Below are 15240 nucleotides of genomic sequence, written 5' to 3'. Positions count from 1 at the left end.
CATGCGACGTCACGGCTGACGTCATGACGCAACACCAATCAAGATTGGACTAGTTCCATACAGGCTTCAGACGCGTCACGCTGAAGGCGTTCCCCAATGTGTCGATTCTCGAAGCAGCGCGAGTTCCCTCGAAAGGGAACAACAGTGTTATTCAATTAGGCTTCATTATTTCTCTTTGAAAGGTGTTTACCCAAAGCGTCAGATTCCGGCGCAATGTTGAAGTGACCAAAATCAAAAGGGAACCATGTTTTTTGCCGGATTGATTGGTCACTTGTATAACCACAGTTCTACAAATACCATGGTTAATTTGTTGTTACCATGGTTTAACAACAATTTTAATTTTCGAATGAGAGAGAAAGGCAAGTCCACGAATGAGGCGATATAGCACCATCTAAAGGACATTTTTATAATTACTCTGAAAATAGACTACGGATATTTGGTGTCCCAGACAGACATTCTGCTGAGCATCCATTTAATCTAAACACACAGAGTATGAGTGAGTGACTGATTCTCTCTTAAAGTTAATTGTTTCTAAAGTGTATAAAACTGAGATATTCAATCACTTTAGCAGTTGTATATCTCGAAAAGAGCCGTTCTGAAGCCTCCTCCACACCACTCGTGTCAATGACCATAAATGAACACCTGTCTGTCTTCTACTTTGAAATATATATAGTAAATACTCATTCTTGAACACACACACATACACGCACGCACAGACACACATTGTTGCAGGGCTCGGAGGGTCGTGCGGTAAACGTCATAAGCCTGTGGTAGCACTGGAGTGAGCGGAAACCCCTCCCGAATCCCAACTCAACTCCAACCCCAGTCAAAGAAAAGAGGAATACCGAGGAATCAGGAAACAAGGACAAATATCACAATACACCATTACAGTAAGCCAATGAACTGTTCTATCACATACGCAATTTTTCTCTCTCAGGTAAATGGTGTTTAGTCTGTCGCGAGTCTCGTTTACGCGCGTGTGTATTCAATTATTTAGCTGTTTTTCTAAAGGAAAAGGCCAGGCAGCATTAGCAGGGCAGCGCTAGCAGCGGCTAACGTCCCACCAGCACAGGAAAGCCAATGAACATGTTCAGTAAGCCTATAAAATGTGTTCTGCAGTTTGTCATCTGTCAGTAAATGTTATTTTTGGTGGTTAACGTTATATGGATGTGTGAGTTTGTATTATATCTGAAATCAAAGAAAGAGTCGTCCGTCACTCTTCTTAAACTTTTGACAACAGCGGTACGATCAGGGACCGTGCAGATAACCAGATAAAGTGCGGTTTATTCACATTGACCAGCTCAAACAATCGCATATTATTAGTATGTAATGTTATTCTGTCAGATTGTGTCACTTGTGCATTGTGGAGGAATGCTGAGAAGGGCTTTGTGCATAAGGAAATTGGTCATCCCATTGCACAGTGATTGGGAAAAATTCCTCTTTTATTTAATGATCATTAACTATTTGAATTACCCTTACAAAACATAACTGTACCATGGTGCCACTACAGTAATGTCATAAGATCTGATGTAGTAGTGCTGAATGATGGGGATGAACGTTACAACTAGGCCAAGATGTTGAATGATTTTGTATTCAGTATATATATATAATATATATGTATGTGTGTGTGTATATAATATATACACACACACATATATAAATACAAATATTATTCAACCATCTTCTTCTTGTTGTCAAACGTTCATGTTCATCATTCATAATTTAAAGTCCCACAAAAAGGTGTGCTTGTGCTGGGTTTATTTTAAATAAATTCCACTTGGTTTGATATTTGTTATAATATAATACATAATATGCAGTATAATGCAATTCATCCAGGTATGTATAACACAAACCAAGTGTGCAAATATATTTTGTGGACACTACATGCCTAGAATGAAAATGAACTCAGTCCTTTTGCTTATTCTCAGTTTTGTTTTAGTTAATTTCTGCTATTGACAACTGGAAGTATATTCTAATGTTTTGGATTTGAACAGTGTTTTGGATTTTGAGCAACATGCTACTCATTTCCTGTGGGAGAACTGTCACAACCACTGGGATGAGATGGCAGCAATTATTAAAACATGTGGTAAGAAACATCCAGAGCGCATTTAACCTGGATTGCAATTGAAGACCACACACACTTGTATGTGTCTTTGAACGCCATTATGTTATTGTTAGCATAAAGCAATGGCGGTCACCAGAAGAAGCTGACTTTGTTTACATGTTATGTTTGGTGCCCCGTTCTTCAGACTCTCAAATAAAGGACTCGCATCACATTCCTCTGCTAGTTTGCTCAGAAGTGCTATTCAAGCAGTTGTGCCCCCACAGAGCTGTTCTGTTGCACACAGCAAATCCTTGTTGAGCTTAACTCCCACTGATGTGCATTAACCAGCCTAATTGTGTTATGGGTGAGAGAGGATTATACAGCACGGTGGTTATTTTACAGCTCTATGATGTGTTTTCACAGATGGGCCTGGCTTTTGCTTTTGAGCTGTCGTTGAAATTGAAATTGCTGTGTTTTTGGTATTGATTTCATTACTGGTTTTATTAAGCTGGTTTTAGACTTGGCTCGATTGCTTGGTCGAACCCCCTCCTTCTACTTCTGCAGTTTTCTTTTCACATTGTAAAATATTTCACATTGTGTGTAGGCGAAACGCGCAAGTTTGCACATTTTTAATGGTCAACCAATAGACTTATATGATGATATATTAGAGAGCAGGGATATAAAGCTGTTATATATAATATTACACTATTTATGTTTATTTTTTTATTATTTATTTTAAGGATAGTAAATAGCACATGCTGCAGAGTAATTTATATGTATTAAATAATATTTACTAAATTAGAAATACATAATTTGTGAATGAATCAATATGAAATAAAACTTGAAAACCTGTGAAATAAAAGATTTATACTTTAACGAGCATCTTCTTGATTCTGTAGTACTATAGTATTTTTCTCAAATAAAGAAATTGTAAAAAAGCATGGACAAAAAGGAAGTAAATCTTGTAAATCTTGTAAGTCTGTCCACTGGAAATCATATTTTCTCAAATAAAGGTAGCCACAGTGAATATGACCTGAATTTGACAGTGGCCAACTGGATATAGAGCAGCATAGTTTAAAATCAAGAATTTAAAGTTTGTTGCTCATGTTTGTCCAGGGACAGCAGAAATCTCCTGTCCGAGTCCAATTCACATGGATGAATATGAGAAAGTATTATAGCGGTGGCCTTTCTATTATTAATAATAGAAAGCAAGTGCTGTAATACTTTTCATTTACCATTTGATTTCTTTATTCAACCTTTTTGTGAACTGTTAGCCTAAACAAAGACGGTAAACTAATTGTAACGCCGATAATTAAAAAATGCCAAAAACTGGCCGATATTGGCTATATTGGTCGACCACTATTTCGGACCAAAATGTCTTAAAGAGTTAGGTAAAAAGGTAGGTTTATCACTGAAAACTGTATCATACTATGTTCACTCTTTAAACAGCATTATGTTAAAAAATGGAACACTATGTCAACAGCTTTCATACCTGCACGCTATGGTGTTTTGCTTCGGGAGGAGCTGACGGAACCGCAGTTTTTTCAGTTTTCCCACTCCATTCAACCTAGAACACTTGTGTTCGCTATCATCCAATTTCGCGCCGTTCTCCATATTTACTTTTCTTTGCCGCTTTAAGCAACTGCCTACAAACTCGCTGGATCCTCTCTCCCGCTAAACATTTACTCTTTGAATTCTTGCACCCGGGAACAATATAAGTCTACAATTTTAACTAAAAGTTGGCTAAGAAGTATTTCCTACTAAAGCAAGGCAGTATTTGACTCTGTTCAAGAGTATCGATAGCAGACAGCCAGGTGGAAGTGGCCTAGGACGGCAACATTCCCAGGGCATTATAAGTTTTCCTACCTTTTTGGTAGACATTAGCATAACTACTTTAGGAAGGGAAAAAATGGATGCTGCATTAATTGCGTTAAATATTTTTATATATATTTTTTATATCTTAATTGCAGAAACTAACACATTATTTTAAACAGCCCTAATGTGAACATGAACTTGCTAAGTACATAATATATCCGTCACAAGTTGTCATTTTGACAGTTTATCAGAATAGTTATTTTCACAGGAAACCACATTTCACAGGAAATCACATTCAATTAACACTGTATGCTTTGGTCTCTTCTTGTGGCTTACTGACACAGCTTACCCACCTCCCGTAGTCTAATGGTTGACTATTTAAACAAACCATACGTTTACTGAGAACTTTGATCGATAAGCAGAATAAAAATATTCCAATCAAGTTTAACTTGGTCACTTTTTATGATGGCAATAATGTCATTTTAAAAGTAGCCTATATTGCCACAACACTACCTTTAGTTTAACCCTCACAAACGAAAATATCTCATGATAAAGAGTATGCCTCATTTAATAAAAACAGTTTTATGATTTCCGTAAGTCTTTCAATAAAACTCAATTGTCTTCATCACTTTTAGTGGCAAACATCCTCAAAAAAATACTGCCTTCCTGTAAGCTTCTTAATGAATCGGTGGTTCTATAAGCTAAATGTGACCCAGTGTTATTCCCTTTGGTGGAAAAAGGGGAGCAGAAGGTTTGTACTCTTAGATAAGGAGGTTATTAAGGGCTTTGTGAAGAATTAAACTACATTACTAATCTGAGTAATTAAACAACCTTCTGCTTTAGTCCCTGACTGTAAACCAGTCCAACACAGTCACCATTTTTGATATTAGAAGAATTTTGATTTAATTGTAGCACACAGTTCAGTACTGTTATGTCTCAGTGTCATTAATTGTTGCATGTTGTCACACTAGCCTCAAGGCACAAATAGCTGAAGTTGTTCTCATACTTACGTTAGTTGCTAAGAAAGGAACTGGAGGCATAAAATGTGGTGTTGTGTTACTGTATGGGTACTTTCGTTTCAGCAGTCATTGACTTTTAGTAGATCTGGCTGTTTTCTTGACAGGCCACTCATGTGGGTTTTAGACGGTCGTCATACAGGAAGTCTGTTTTTGCTTGATTTGCACTTGATAAACTACATTCTCATTCAATTAACCTGTATTATGAAACCCGGAATGAATGTTCACTGGTTTAAGCCATATTCCTCGGTTTCTCTTGCACGCACTGGTTGGGTGAGGTTATTTAGCGAAATGGAGACGTGCTGATAACAAGGTAAGAATGCTTTGTGATTCCTTTTAATACGTGGTTATTTAAGACTGGTCAAGGTGGATTTGAGGTGTAAACAGATCATGTTTTTGGTGTGATTCTTGGAGGAACACGACCTGAGTGTGACATGTCAGTCGTCTATGTCTTCTGCATATATATTTTTCCAGACAAACCTGTTTTTCTCACTGGATAACTACTTCTTGTTTGATAAAAAGCTGTCTCTGGTTTTCTACTGGGAGGCAATGGAAGTAGACTATTTGGTAAAATAGAAATTTCTTAAAAAAAAAAAAATCACTTGTGGTGGTGGTTTTTCTGTTTAACAGAAACATCATCTTGTATTTATTTGGTTGCTTCTATAGAGAGTAAAACTACCCATTAAGTAAAGTGTACGTTTTCCAAATTTTAACCTGCTTTGTATTATTGGTAGTTATAATGTCGGTAGTATATGTAAATTAACAATGTGTACTCTTTCTTTTTGTTACCTAGACTGAGAAACTTCCGACACTGTTTGAAAAATGCGTAAGGGCAATCTGTAGTTTTCACGAAAGCCAAATGTGTTTTGTTAGCTCTAGGGCTTTTGTGATAACTACGATTGTATTTCCACATTTTATGCATTACTGCCCAGAGACAGTCTGATCGACAGAGGGTTATTAAAAAACTATTATTTTATGAGTAGGTTTATCACTGAAAATTGTATTGCACTTTCTTTTTCTACTCTTTAAACAGCATTTTGGTAAAAATACTATGGCAACACCCTTCTTACTGGCACACGCTGGCATTTTGCTTTTGGGGGTTGGGCAGAAGGTTCTCCCCATCCCCCATTATTATAGAGAGGACCCCTGCAGGGTTCACTTTCACACCTGTAGTTCGGTTCATCTGGTGCGGACTAAGGCCCCGTCCACACTACTGCGTTTTCGTTTAAAAACGGAGACCTTTTGCTACGTTTGCACCTCCCGTCCACACTAAAACGGGAAAAACGAAGACCCAAAACGGAGAAGTTTAGAAACGCTGCAGCTCCGTTTTTCGTTTTGAATCTCCGGAGGGCGTTTTAGTGTAGACGGGACAAAACGGAGGAGTTTAGAAACGATGACGTAGAAGGTCACGCTCGGCTCTATGATTGGGTGTCATCACCCATGACGTATCCTTCCCTGATTCGTCAGCCACCCATCACATGTCCCGTCACCGGAAGAAAACAAACAAAAACATCCTGGACTACGTAGCTGATGTTAGTGAGTGCAACATGGATAACGAATTACAAGCGTTACTGACTTTGATGTCTTTGTTAGCAGCTGTTGTGCAAGCAAATTCTGCATTTTACAATGCTATAACTGCCTACATGCGCCGGAGGCAAACTATTATTCGAGCGATCTATGACAATTCCCGTGTGCAGCGGCGGTCCATGAAAAGAAAACTCTGGTCTTCGACATTTTCTAATCTTTGCAGAGGTAGCTAACGTTACTTGCTTCCTCATCAAATCTGAGGAATAGTCCATCCGTTTCCTGTTTACACCGGCACGCGCATGCACAGTGTTGGAGAATGGTCACGTGATCCGAGTTTTCAGTCGTTTTAATGTGGACGGAGATCAATTCTAATACGCAGCTAAAACGCTGGTGTGGACGGAGATCGTTTTCGTTTTAATTCTCCGTTTTTAAACGAAAACGCAGTAGTGTGGACAGGGCCTAAGGGTGAAAAATTATACTTTGTATCATTTTCAGGCGTTTTGGTTCCTTTTAACACCACACTGATTGCTCTGGTCCGAATCAGTTGATGAGTTGTTGAAACGAACCAAAATGCAGTCACGTGACAACATCCACATCACTCGTTGCCCAGATGTGTCTTGAACATATTTCCACAACTGCAGTTATATTGGTCAGAATTAAAGTGCGGGAAAATTCCAGCAGAACTCCTGGAAGTAAACAAAGAGGAAAATCCGGCAGACATGCAGAGAATTTGCTCACAATGTATGTTCAGAATCAGCATGAGCTTTATCCTTTCGCAAATGCCCCCATAAACAACAAAGTCTTGACACGATATAAATAAGAAATTCACTGTGCAGTGCGGACAACTTCAGTGTTTATGATGAGATTTTAGTGAGAGTGCAGAACCCGGTAAGTCAGTCATGGCTTAAAGGGAGCGCTATTGACAATCTAAATAATAATTTTGTTTGACTACGGCAGCTGGTTTAGTCCAAACATGTGCAGTTCTTTGGCAGTTGGGTCTGTTTTCGAGGTCGGATCACGTTCTCACCACAAATGAATCGCTCCAGAGTTCGCTTGAAACCATACCGAGACCTCCTCGAACGCTTATTTGGTCCGCTTTCGGTGCGCACCCGAGTGCAATTGCTGCTTTCACACCTGCCCAAACAAACCGGACCAAGGGGGAAAACGAACTCTAGTGCGATTCAACCGAACTAAACGAGGCAGGTGTGAAAGCACCCAAAATATCAGATAATTTGACCTTTTTATGAAAACACAAGATTAGTTAAAGTTGTAAAATATAATGTGGTGTGACTCTCCAAAATTGTAATGATATTTATGAATTAATCATAATCAATCATTCATCATGTATAAAAACTTTTCACTTTGAAAAATACAATTTAAACCGTTTTTGATGCACATGTTTTCATCATTTAAGAAAAATATGCTATTACTTTTTGCTTGATGGTTACAAGCCTCTGTAAGAATGTTAAAGGTTCAGGGAACAAGGAGGGGAAATTGGCAAACATTCAACAACTTTAATCACAAAATAAACCAACAACAAAAAGAAAGTAAAGTGGCAACCCTGACTAGATGACTGCTGCACAAACACAAACAAAACACAATGTAAAGGCCAGGCCTGATCTTCTCTCATCTTGCACTGTCGTCACTCCTCCTTTTATCCTTCCGGACCTCCTTCCGTGAGACTCGAGACCGGTGTGACATGCAATCACACTGTGGACACACATTAGCAATTTCGCCAATGTCCTCGCTCCATTCCCACGGCTCTCAGCCCCGTCCTGCTTGCCACATTACATTTTTAGCATCATTACATTTAAACTTTTATTAAAAATAGTATAAAAGTTTATCAAAAGCATTTGAAACAAGCATGAATGCAAAGAGTACAACTTGGCACATGTGTTTATGCCCTTCAGCTAACCAGTCCTTATTTCTACCCATACCATCTTTCAGCAGCAACAGCAACAATGCAGACCTGAGCGGGACACCCCATTGAGTGAGAGAGAGACAGCGTGCCTTGCGAGTAAGATGGGGTTTGGCCAGGACCTGCGCAACTCCCACGAGGGTCTGATGAAGCTGCAGGACTGGGAGCTGAAGCTGCTGGAGACGGTGAAGCGCTTCATGACCTTACGGGTGAAGAGCGACAAGGAATATGCATCGCTCCTGCTCAACATCAGCCAGCAGGTGGACAAGCATGACAACTCTTCTCAGATCAACTATGTCAGTGGTGTCTCCAAGGTAATGGCCTTCTGGTCCTCACCGCTGCATTATTGGTAGCTGATGCTTAAGATTTTAAATGCTCAGTACATTCTCTCTCTGTTTTTTGTCTTGTCATCTCAATCTCTTTATCTCTTTGTTTGTTTCTCACATTCATTCACCCACACATACTTTCTTATTCTATCGTTTTGTATCATCATGTGGTTGTTGTTATCAGTCGTGGACTCACATGGTGCAGCAGACAGAGCAGTTGAGCAAGATTATGAAGTGTCACGCTGAGGAGCTCAACTCGGGGCCTCTCCACCGCCTCACCATGATGATCAAAGACAAGCAGCAGGTGAAGAAGAGTTACCAAAGCCTCCACCAGCAGATTGAGTCTGAAATGAACAAGGTGAGCCTTTGTATAGATCACCACTGCCGTTTCAGGGAGCATCAGTTTGATGGATCAGTTTTGACTTGGCTTCTGTTCCCCACAGGTAACCAAAGGTGATCTTGAGAAGTTAAAATGCACCTACAGGCAGTTAACTAAGGATGCTGTTTTAGCAAGAGACAAATATAAGGAGGCCGTTGTAAAAGGTAAAGTGTTTATTTATTCTCTGTTCTCTCAAATGATAAACCGATTATGTCCAATTCACAACAAAATGACTCTTATCAACCTGTTTTAATGAGTCTGTCAAGGGCATGAACAGTTTAAGTGAGGGCCTGTCCCAATACCCACGCTTGCAGTCTTGGCCACTTGAGAGTGCATGCACACGACAGTAAATGTGTTAGACTGTCCCAAGTCTGATAAATGCCAAAGCTCAGTGCCCTCAAATGGGTCATGATGTGAGAAATCCAATTTTCCTTGATCTTTTGACATGTAAGAGGTCTTTGTACCATTAAAACATCCTGCAAGTTTCATATCTTAAAGGGGACATATGCTTTTAAATCGTTCCTTTTTACATATAAATCATACATTTGTGGTCTATATAAAGCGGAACTGCAATGCTTGGGTCTGAATTCCTCATTATTATAGCTCCACAGACCCCTTTTCTGATGTGCGTCTGAGAGCAACTCGTTTTGGTGAGGTCTCTTTAAATGCAAATGAGACTCTTCATACCCCCCCCCCGGAGATTAGTCTCCAGGTTGCAGAGGTGACACTTGTTTCAACTCCACCGCGTTCGGCCATTTTTGTAGTTTGATAGCAGAGATACGATTATCTAGCGGAACAGAAACTTTTTATTCACACATTATTATCAAAATGTCAACAACGGAAGACTTGTCAATCAAGCCTTACATGTTCGAGCCAGAGCCGGACCCGGAGCGAGATGAAAATGAAGACGACGAACCTGCAGAACAGTGTCTTCATATGGATGTATTGCAATGGTATGTTACTGTATTTACAGTAACTTCTCCATCCATGCCCACTACTACAATACTGCATGTTTTACAACGACTATTTAACACTCACAAAACAAAATATAAGTTATATTATAAACAATTAAAGAAAAGCACTAAAGTATAATATGCTACGTTTAGAAAAGCATCAGAAAACACAGCAGCTAAATGACCATTGTCATGATGAAACTCAACAACAGTAATACTGCTACAGACGTGTAACAGTTACTTTAAAAAAAAAAGACAAAGGTACTGCTAAACCATGACCACCGTGTGTTTTAAGAAAGTAAAGTACTTTATTTTTATTAACGTTATTTACAGCTTACCGAAGTGTTCGTCGTCTCCAAAGATAGAAGGAATTGACCCCTCAATCAGACGAAGTCTACCAGCAAATCCTTCTTTATACTGGCGGAGGTTGCTGAAGTAGTTATAGTGCTTCGCGCACACAAAAATTACTTTACCCGCAGATGTGGGTACATTTCCATGAAAAATAAAACTCAACCAGGCACTTCGAAGAGGTTCTGATGCTGGGAGATGGTGTAATGAAGCGTGTGGGTAAAATAATTGCGACCGACCCAAAGCCGCAACAGTTCCCTCTGCCAAAGGACCGCCAGCTGATCATCCAATTACCCCTAGCAGGTGGCAGCACTGTTAGCAAATCAACGATGATCTGAAACTCAAAGAAAACATCAAAAAGCATCCACAGATATTATAAAGACACAAGGAAAAATACACTTAACAGTTTCCCATCGGCTAATCAAAAGGTTTACACATGCTTGTGGAATTCATACCCATTTGAATACAATATACAAGTGCTCAAGCCCCTCAGACTCGCTCACTCAGTGAATCACTCAGCCGTTATGGACTTCTCCAATAACTCCCTTACTGAATCTTGAGTAATTTTTCAGGTCTGTCTGATGAACGGAGAACTATTACTGTGACGTGCAATGTAGGTTTATCTGTCTAATTTTGGTTTCCAGTTACTCGCCTTCATGTCGGTCCGAAGACTTTCTTCTGTACAATATTTAATGATTACCCAATATATATCTGGTACTTCTGCGGAAATTGTCATTTTCAAACTTTATTTATGGCTAACTATGACTGGCAATATATGAAAAAAATATATATATATTTTAATTTTATTTTAAATAAAATTCTGTAATTGCAGAAGATTCAATATCTGAATGTTATTCCGGGTTTACATTTTTACAACAGGTAATTTACTAGACTGTAGTAGTCATTTGTGATTACAGTTTTTTTTCCAAAAAATAATTTCTACCCAACATAATTTTAGAGCTTGACAACAAAGATTGACCCTACAGTGGTTAAAGAGGTTTGACATAACTATAAAAAAAATTTCCATGACCTTTTAAGTTTTAGTTTTAATTTCATGAAATTTCCAGGTATAGAAATCACACCTTTAAAATTCCCTCATATATCTAGGTTTTCCAAGACAGTAGGAAACCTGGTTCTTAAATATAGTTGTTGAGGGAATTAATTAAATAAGAAATATAATCTCAGTTTACATCTTGGTTTTGTTTGAAGTGTGAAACACAAAGTGTTTTGGTAGTTTTAGTGCATTTTTGAATGTGGAATTCACTGCTATACCAATCTAAATGTTGGATAGGAGAGCAATGTGAAGAGTTTAAAAAAAATTTGATCTTAGTATAAACAAACAGTAAATACCAGTATTGGATGAACACTACTTATAACTGCTCAGATAACAAATCTGCAGTTTTCAAAGGCCTTCAGCAGAAGACTTCTCCTTTGACTTTCATCTCACCGCCAGAATTGCTTTCATCTCCTCTGCAGGCAAAGAGACAGAGAAAGCCCGTGAGCGCTATGACAAAGCCACCATGAAGCTGCATAACCTGCACAACCAGTACGTGCTGGCAGTGAAAAGCGCGCAGCTACATCAGGAGCACCACCATGAGACTGCACTGCCTCTGCTGCTGGACTCCCTGCAGAAGATGCAGGAGGAGATGATCAATGCACTGTGAGTGGACCAGATTACACTTCTGGTTTATTTCCTCTCCTAGTTATACCTGTAGGTCAAACAGTAGAGCATGGTGCTAACAATAATAAGGACCAGGTCATGGGTTCAATTCCCAGAGAATGAACGAACTGATGAAATGTATCCCCTCAATGCATTGCAAGTCGATTTGGATAAGATCATCTGCTAAATGCATAAATGTACATGTCTACAGTACATGCAACATGTTGATTATTATAAAGATAATCATTTTAGCTTGTTGTTTTTAAAAACAATAGAAACAATATAGCTGCATGCAACATATAAGGGGCCAAGCACTATCGAGGCAAAATGACGAGCAAGCATGACAGTGGGCATCAAACCAACTGAATACATTATTAAAAGGCATTTTAAGCCAAATGGTTGAAAACCAATAAATTGAATCACTTTCAATGTGACATAATTAGGGCCCGAGGACTAATTGTGCAAGGACCCTCTTGTAATTGCTCCGTTTATAGCTTATTACGTTTAACCAATTCGTGGTGCCGACACAAATTTGATCTGCCTCTGGCTTTATTATACAGAAATATTCATTTTGGGTGAATTATACACAATATTGTCATTATCCACGATACATATTGATGCATTTTTGTATTGCGATATATTGTGATATTGTGCTTGGACTGCCATGTGTATTTAAATCTTTTGTTATAGACCTTGCACAACCAGTTCAGCTCCACCAGAACCCTTACTGTATGTTGTAGCATCAATCCAATATCTCATAGCTGTCAGAGGATTAGCTGAGAACAGAAGTCTCTTTGGGTTTTTTCCTTTCCTAAGCTGTTTTTTAATCACAGTTTGCAGTAATCTGATGTAGAGGTTAATCCACACGAAGGAAACAATTGCAAAAGCCTTCTGGGATTGATTTAGAATGCACCACTGATTTATATTTGACCATTCAGTGTGGGTCAAACTAGCCATACATTCAGGGGGAAAGTTTCATGTTCAGAAGCACTGACTAGTGGAACAGTTAGTTCATTTAAAACAATTATAAATAGTAGATTTTAGTTTACCTAATCAGAAATGTAATAGATTTGTTCAAATCTCTAATCTTAAAGGGATTAAAGATCATTTCATCATTTACATACCCTCAAGTTGTTCCAAACCTGTATGAATTTCTTTCTTTTACTGAACACAAAGGAATATATTTTGAAGAATGTCGGAAACCAAACAGTTGATGGGCCATAGAATGGGGAAACAATACAATGGAAGTCAATGGGGTCCATCAACTGTTTGGTTTCTGACATTCTTCAAAATATCTTCTTCTGTGTTCAGCCGAAGAAAGAAATTCATACCAGTATGAATTTAAGTATGGCTTCAATATGCACCTCTACAATTTAAATATTTTAACTTATCTTAATGAAATGGCACATTCATAAATGTTCTAACAATGATTTTCATTTGTACTGTTCTAGTAAGGGGATTCTGGAGGAGTACAGTGAAATCACCAGCCTATTAACAGATGAAATAGTGAAGGTCCACAAAGAAATACACACTTCCATCGACCAAATCGATCCACTGTCAGAGTATGACAACTTCATCGAAGTTTATAAGTAAGGCACTTGTGGGAAAAAAATTCAAATTAATTATAATGTTTTAAAGGAGAGAATAATTTGTTAACACTTTACAATAAGGTTACATTTGTTATCATTAATTAATTACATTAGTTAACACAAAATAACAATGAACAAAAGCATCCTAGTTAATGTTAATTTCAACATAACTTGTACATTTAAATCAAAAGTTTTATTTGTTGAGAAGAACTGTGAACTAACATGAACAAACATTAAACAGCTGCATTTTTATTAAGAAAGATGAATAAATACTGTAACAAATATATTGCTCATTGTTAGTTCATGTTAGTTGATGCATGAACTATGAGAAGAAATGAGACCTTATTGTCAAGTGCTATTAATAATTCTATTAACATTTTTAAAAACAACTAAACATTTGATATGTACTTTGACATCCCCTTTCTATTTCAAATTTTGACAATTTCTATTTCAACAGATCACCAGAAGACAAAGAACCAAATGTAGAATTTGATGCAACGCTGTTAGACGAAACAGAGAATCTTCAAGCAAATGAGATTCTGTGGAATAATTTGACGGCGGACAGTTTACAAGCCATGTGAGTTGCTAATTTCTCAGTCACGTAAAATAGATCACATATTAATAAAAATTTGCATAATTGTTAGTTGAACATTGATGAGTTTTAGCTATTTCCACAGTCTCTATGTTCCGTGACAACAGCTATTTTTGGTGGTAGACCTGATATGGCAGTTTAAATGGTAAAGGTGTGTGTTTGACTGATCTCAGGCTGAAGTCCACCTCAGAGGAGCTGCTCGTGACCCAGCAAAGTCTGCGCAGCAAAGAGGAACTCATGCTGGACCTGGAGAACAAAATAGAGGAATCTACCAAAACCTATGAGAAGAAATCTGAGTGAGAAAATTAAGTTCTTAACTACCACACAAATGATATGAGCTCGGGATGTCGTCTCTTAGACCTGTGGTTCTCAACCAGGCAAACTGCCAAGGAGGCCACAAGATAATTATATTTAAAAAGTAATGCTAAAAATTGAATAGAAATTTAGAAAATGAAATCATATTTTTCATCGTCAATGTCCATGTTAGTTTACATTAGTTTTGTCTTTTTAATCCAGGAGTTATACAGTATGAAGCAGCATTTTTTTTTTCAGTGAATGCATTATTTAACTGAATGTCCATTCATGGTCATTCTCTTCATGTCAGCTATAACAATGGATGCAGTAGTGAAGTGTGGAGAACTCAAGTGTTTCCATAGAGATTCATTAGGCTGAGCAGAGCGCTCTGTGTTGACCTCAGCACCTCTGTGAAGATGAAAGGGCTCGGACTGATGGAGCTCAGTGAACTGGATGGATGAGGATCTGTCCAGCTTCAGCACATTCTTTAAGGTCTGCTGGGTACAAGAGATGCTGATATAATCACCTCTGCGAACTGAAATGAGCCACACTGCTGCTCAGCAAGTACTTCATGCCAATTCAGCCAGCTGAACTCTATGCTGATGTCTGCAATCATTTATATTTTATCACACTTTTTGGACCTAATCGTACACATGTACGCTTAAAATCATTCGTAAAATTTAGCTAGGCCTGAAAATCTTAATTAAAATACATGACAATCAAGTATGTAGAAAATCTGCATGTGAACGGGACTTGTCAAATGTAATAAATGCCTTAAT

General features: G+C 38.2%; 1 protein-coding gene across 5 annotated transcripts in view; it reads left to right on the top strand.

The window, feature by feature from the left end:
- Nucleotides 1–412: 412 nt before the first annotated feature.
- Nucleotides 413–15240, top strand: part of fer (fer (fps/fes related) tyrosine kinase) — a 45302-nt gene continuing 30474 nt past the window's right edge. The window contains exons 1-9 of one of the 5 annotated variants that reach the window (XM_077206462.1): nt 771–890; nt 8350–8634; nt 8831–9004; nt 9090–9189; nt 11803–11986; nt 13438–13575; nt 14033–14152; nt 14341–14463; nt 14865–14953. In XM_077206462.1, the coding sequence (XP_077062577.1) occupies nt 8425–8634; nt 8831–9004; nt 9090–9189; nt 11803–11986; nt 13438–13575; nt 14033–14152; nt 14341–14463; nt 14865–14922 (1107 nt within the window). In that variant the 5' untranslated portion in view covers nt 771–890; nt 8350–8424 and the 3' untranslated portion in view covers nt 14923–14953. Of the gene's footprint in view, nt 891–1021; nt 1094–8349; nt 8635–8830; nt 9005–9089; nt 9190–11802; nt 11987–13437; nt 13576–14032; nt 14153–14340; nt 14464–14864; nt 14954–15240 lie in introns of those variants that run through there. The other 4 variants (XM_077206460.1, XM_077206458.1, XM_077206457.1 and 1 more) reach the window with 4 other exon arrangements.

Source organism: Siphateles boraxobius, unplaced genomic scaffold, assembly GCF_051911475.1.
Source record: "Siphateles boraxobius isolate OS27281-9 unplaced genomic scaffold, OSU_SipBor_1 56, whole genome shotgun sequence".
Classification (NCBI taxonomy): Eukaryota; Metazoa; Chordata; class Actinopteri; order Cypriniformes; family Leuciscidae; genus Siphateles; species Siphateles boraxobius.
This window is presented reverse-complemented; position numbering and strand designations above follow the sequence as displayed.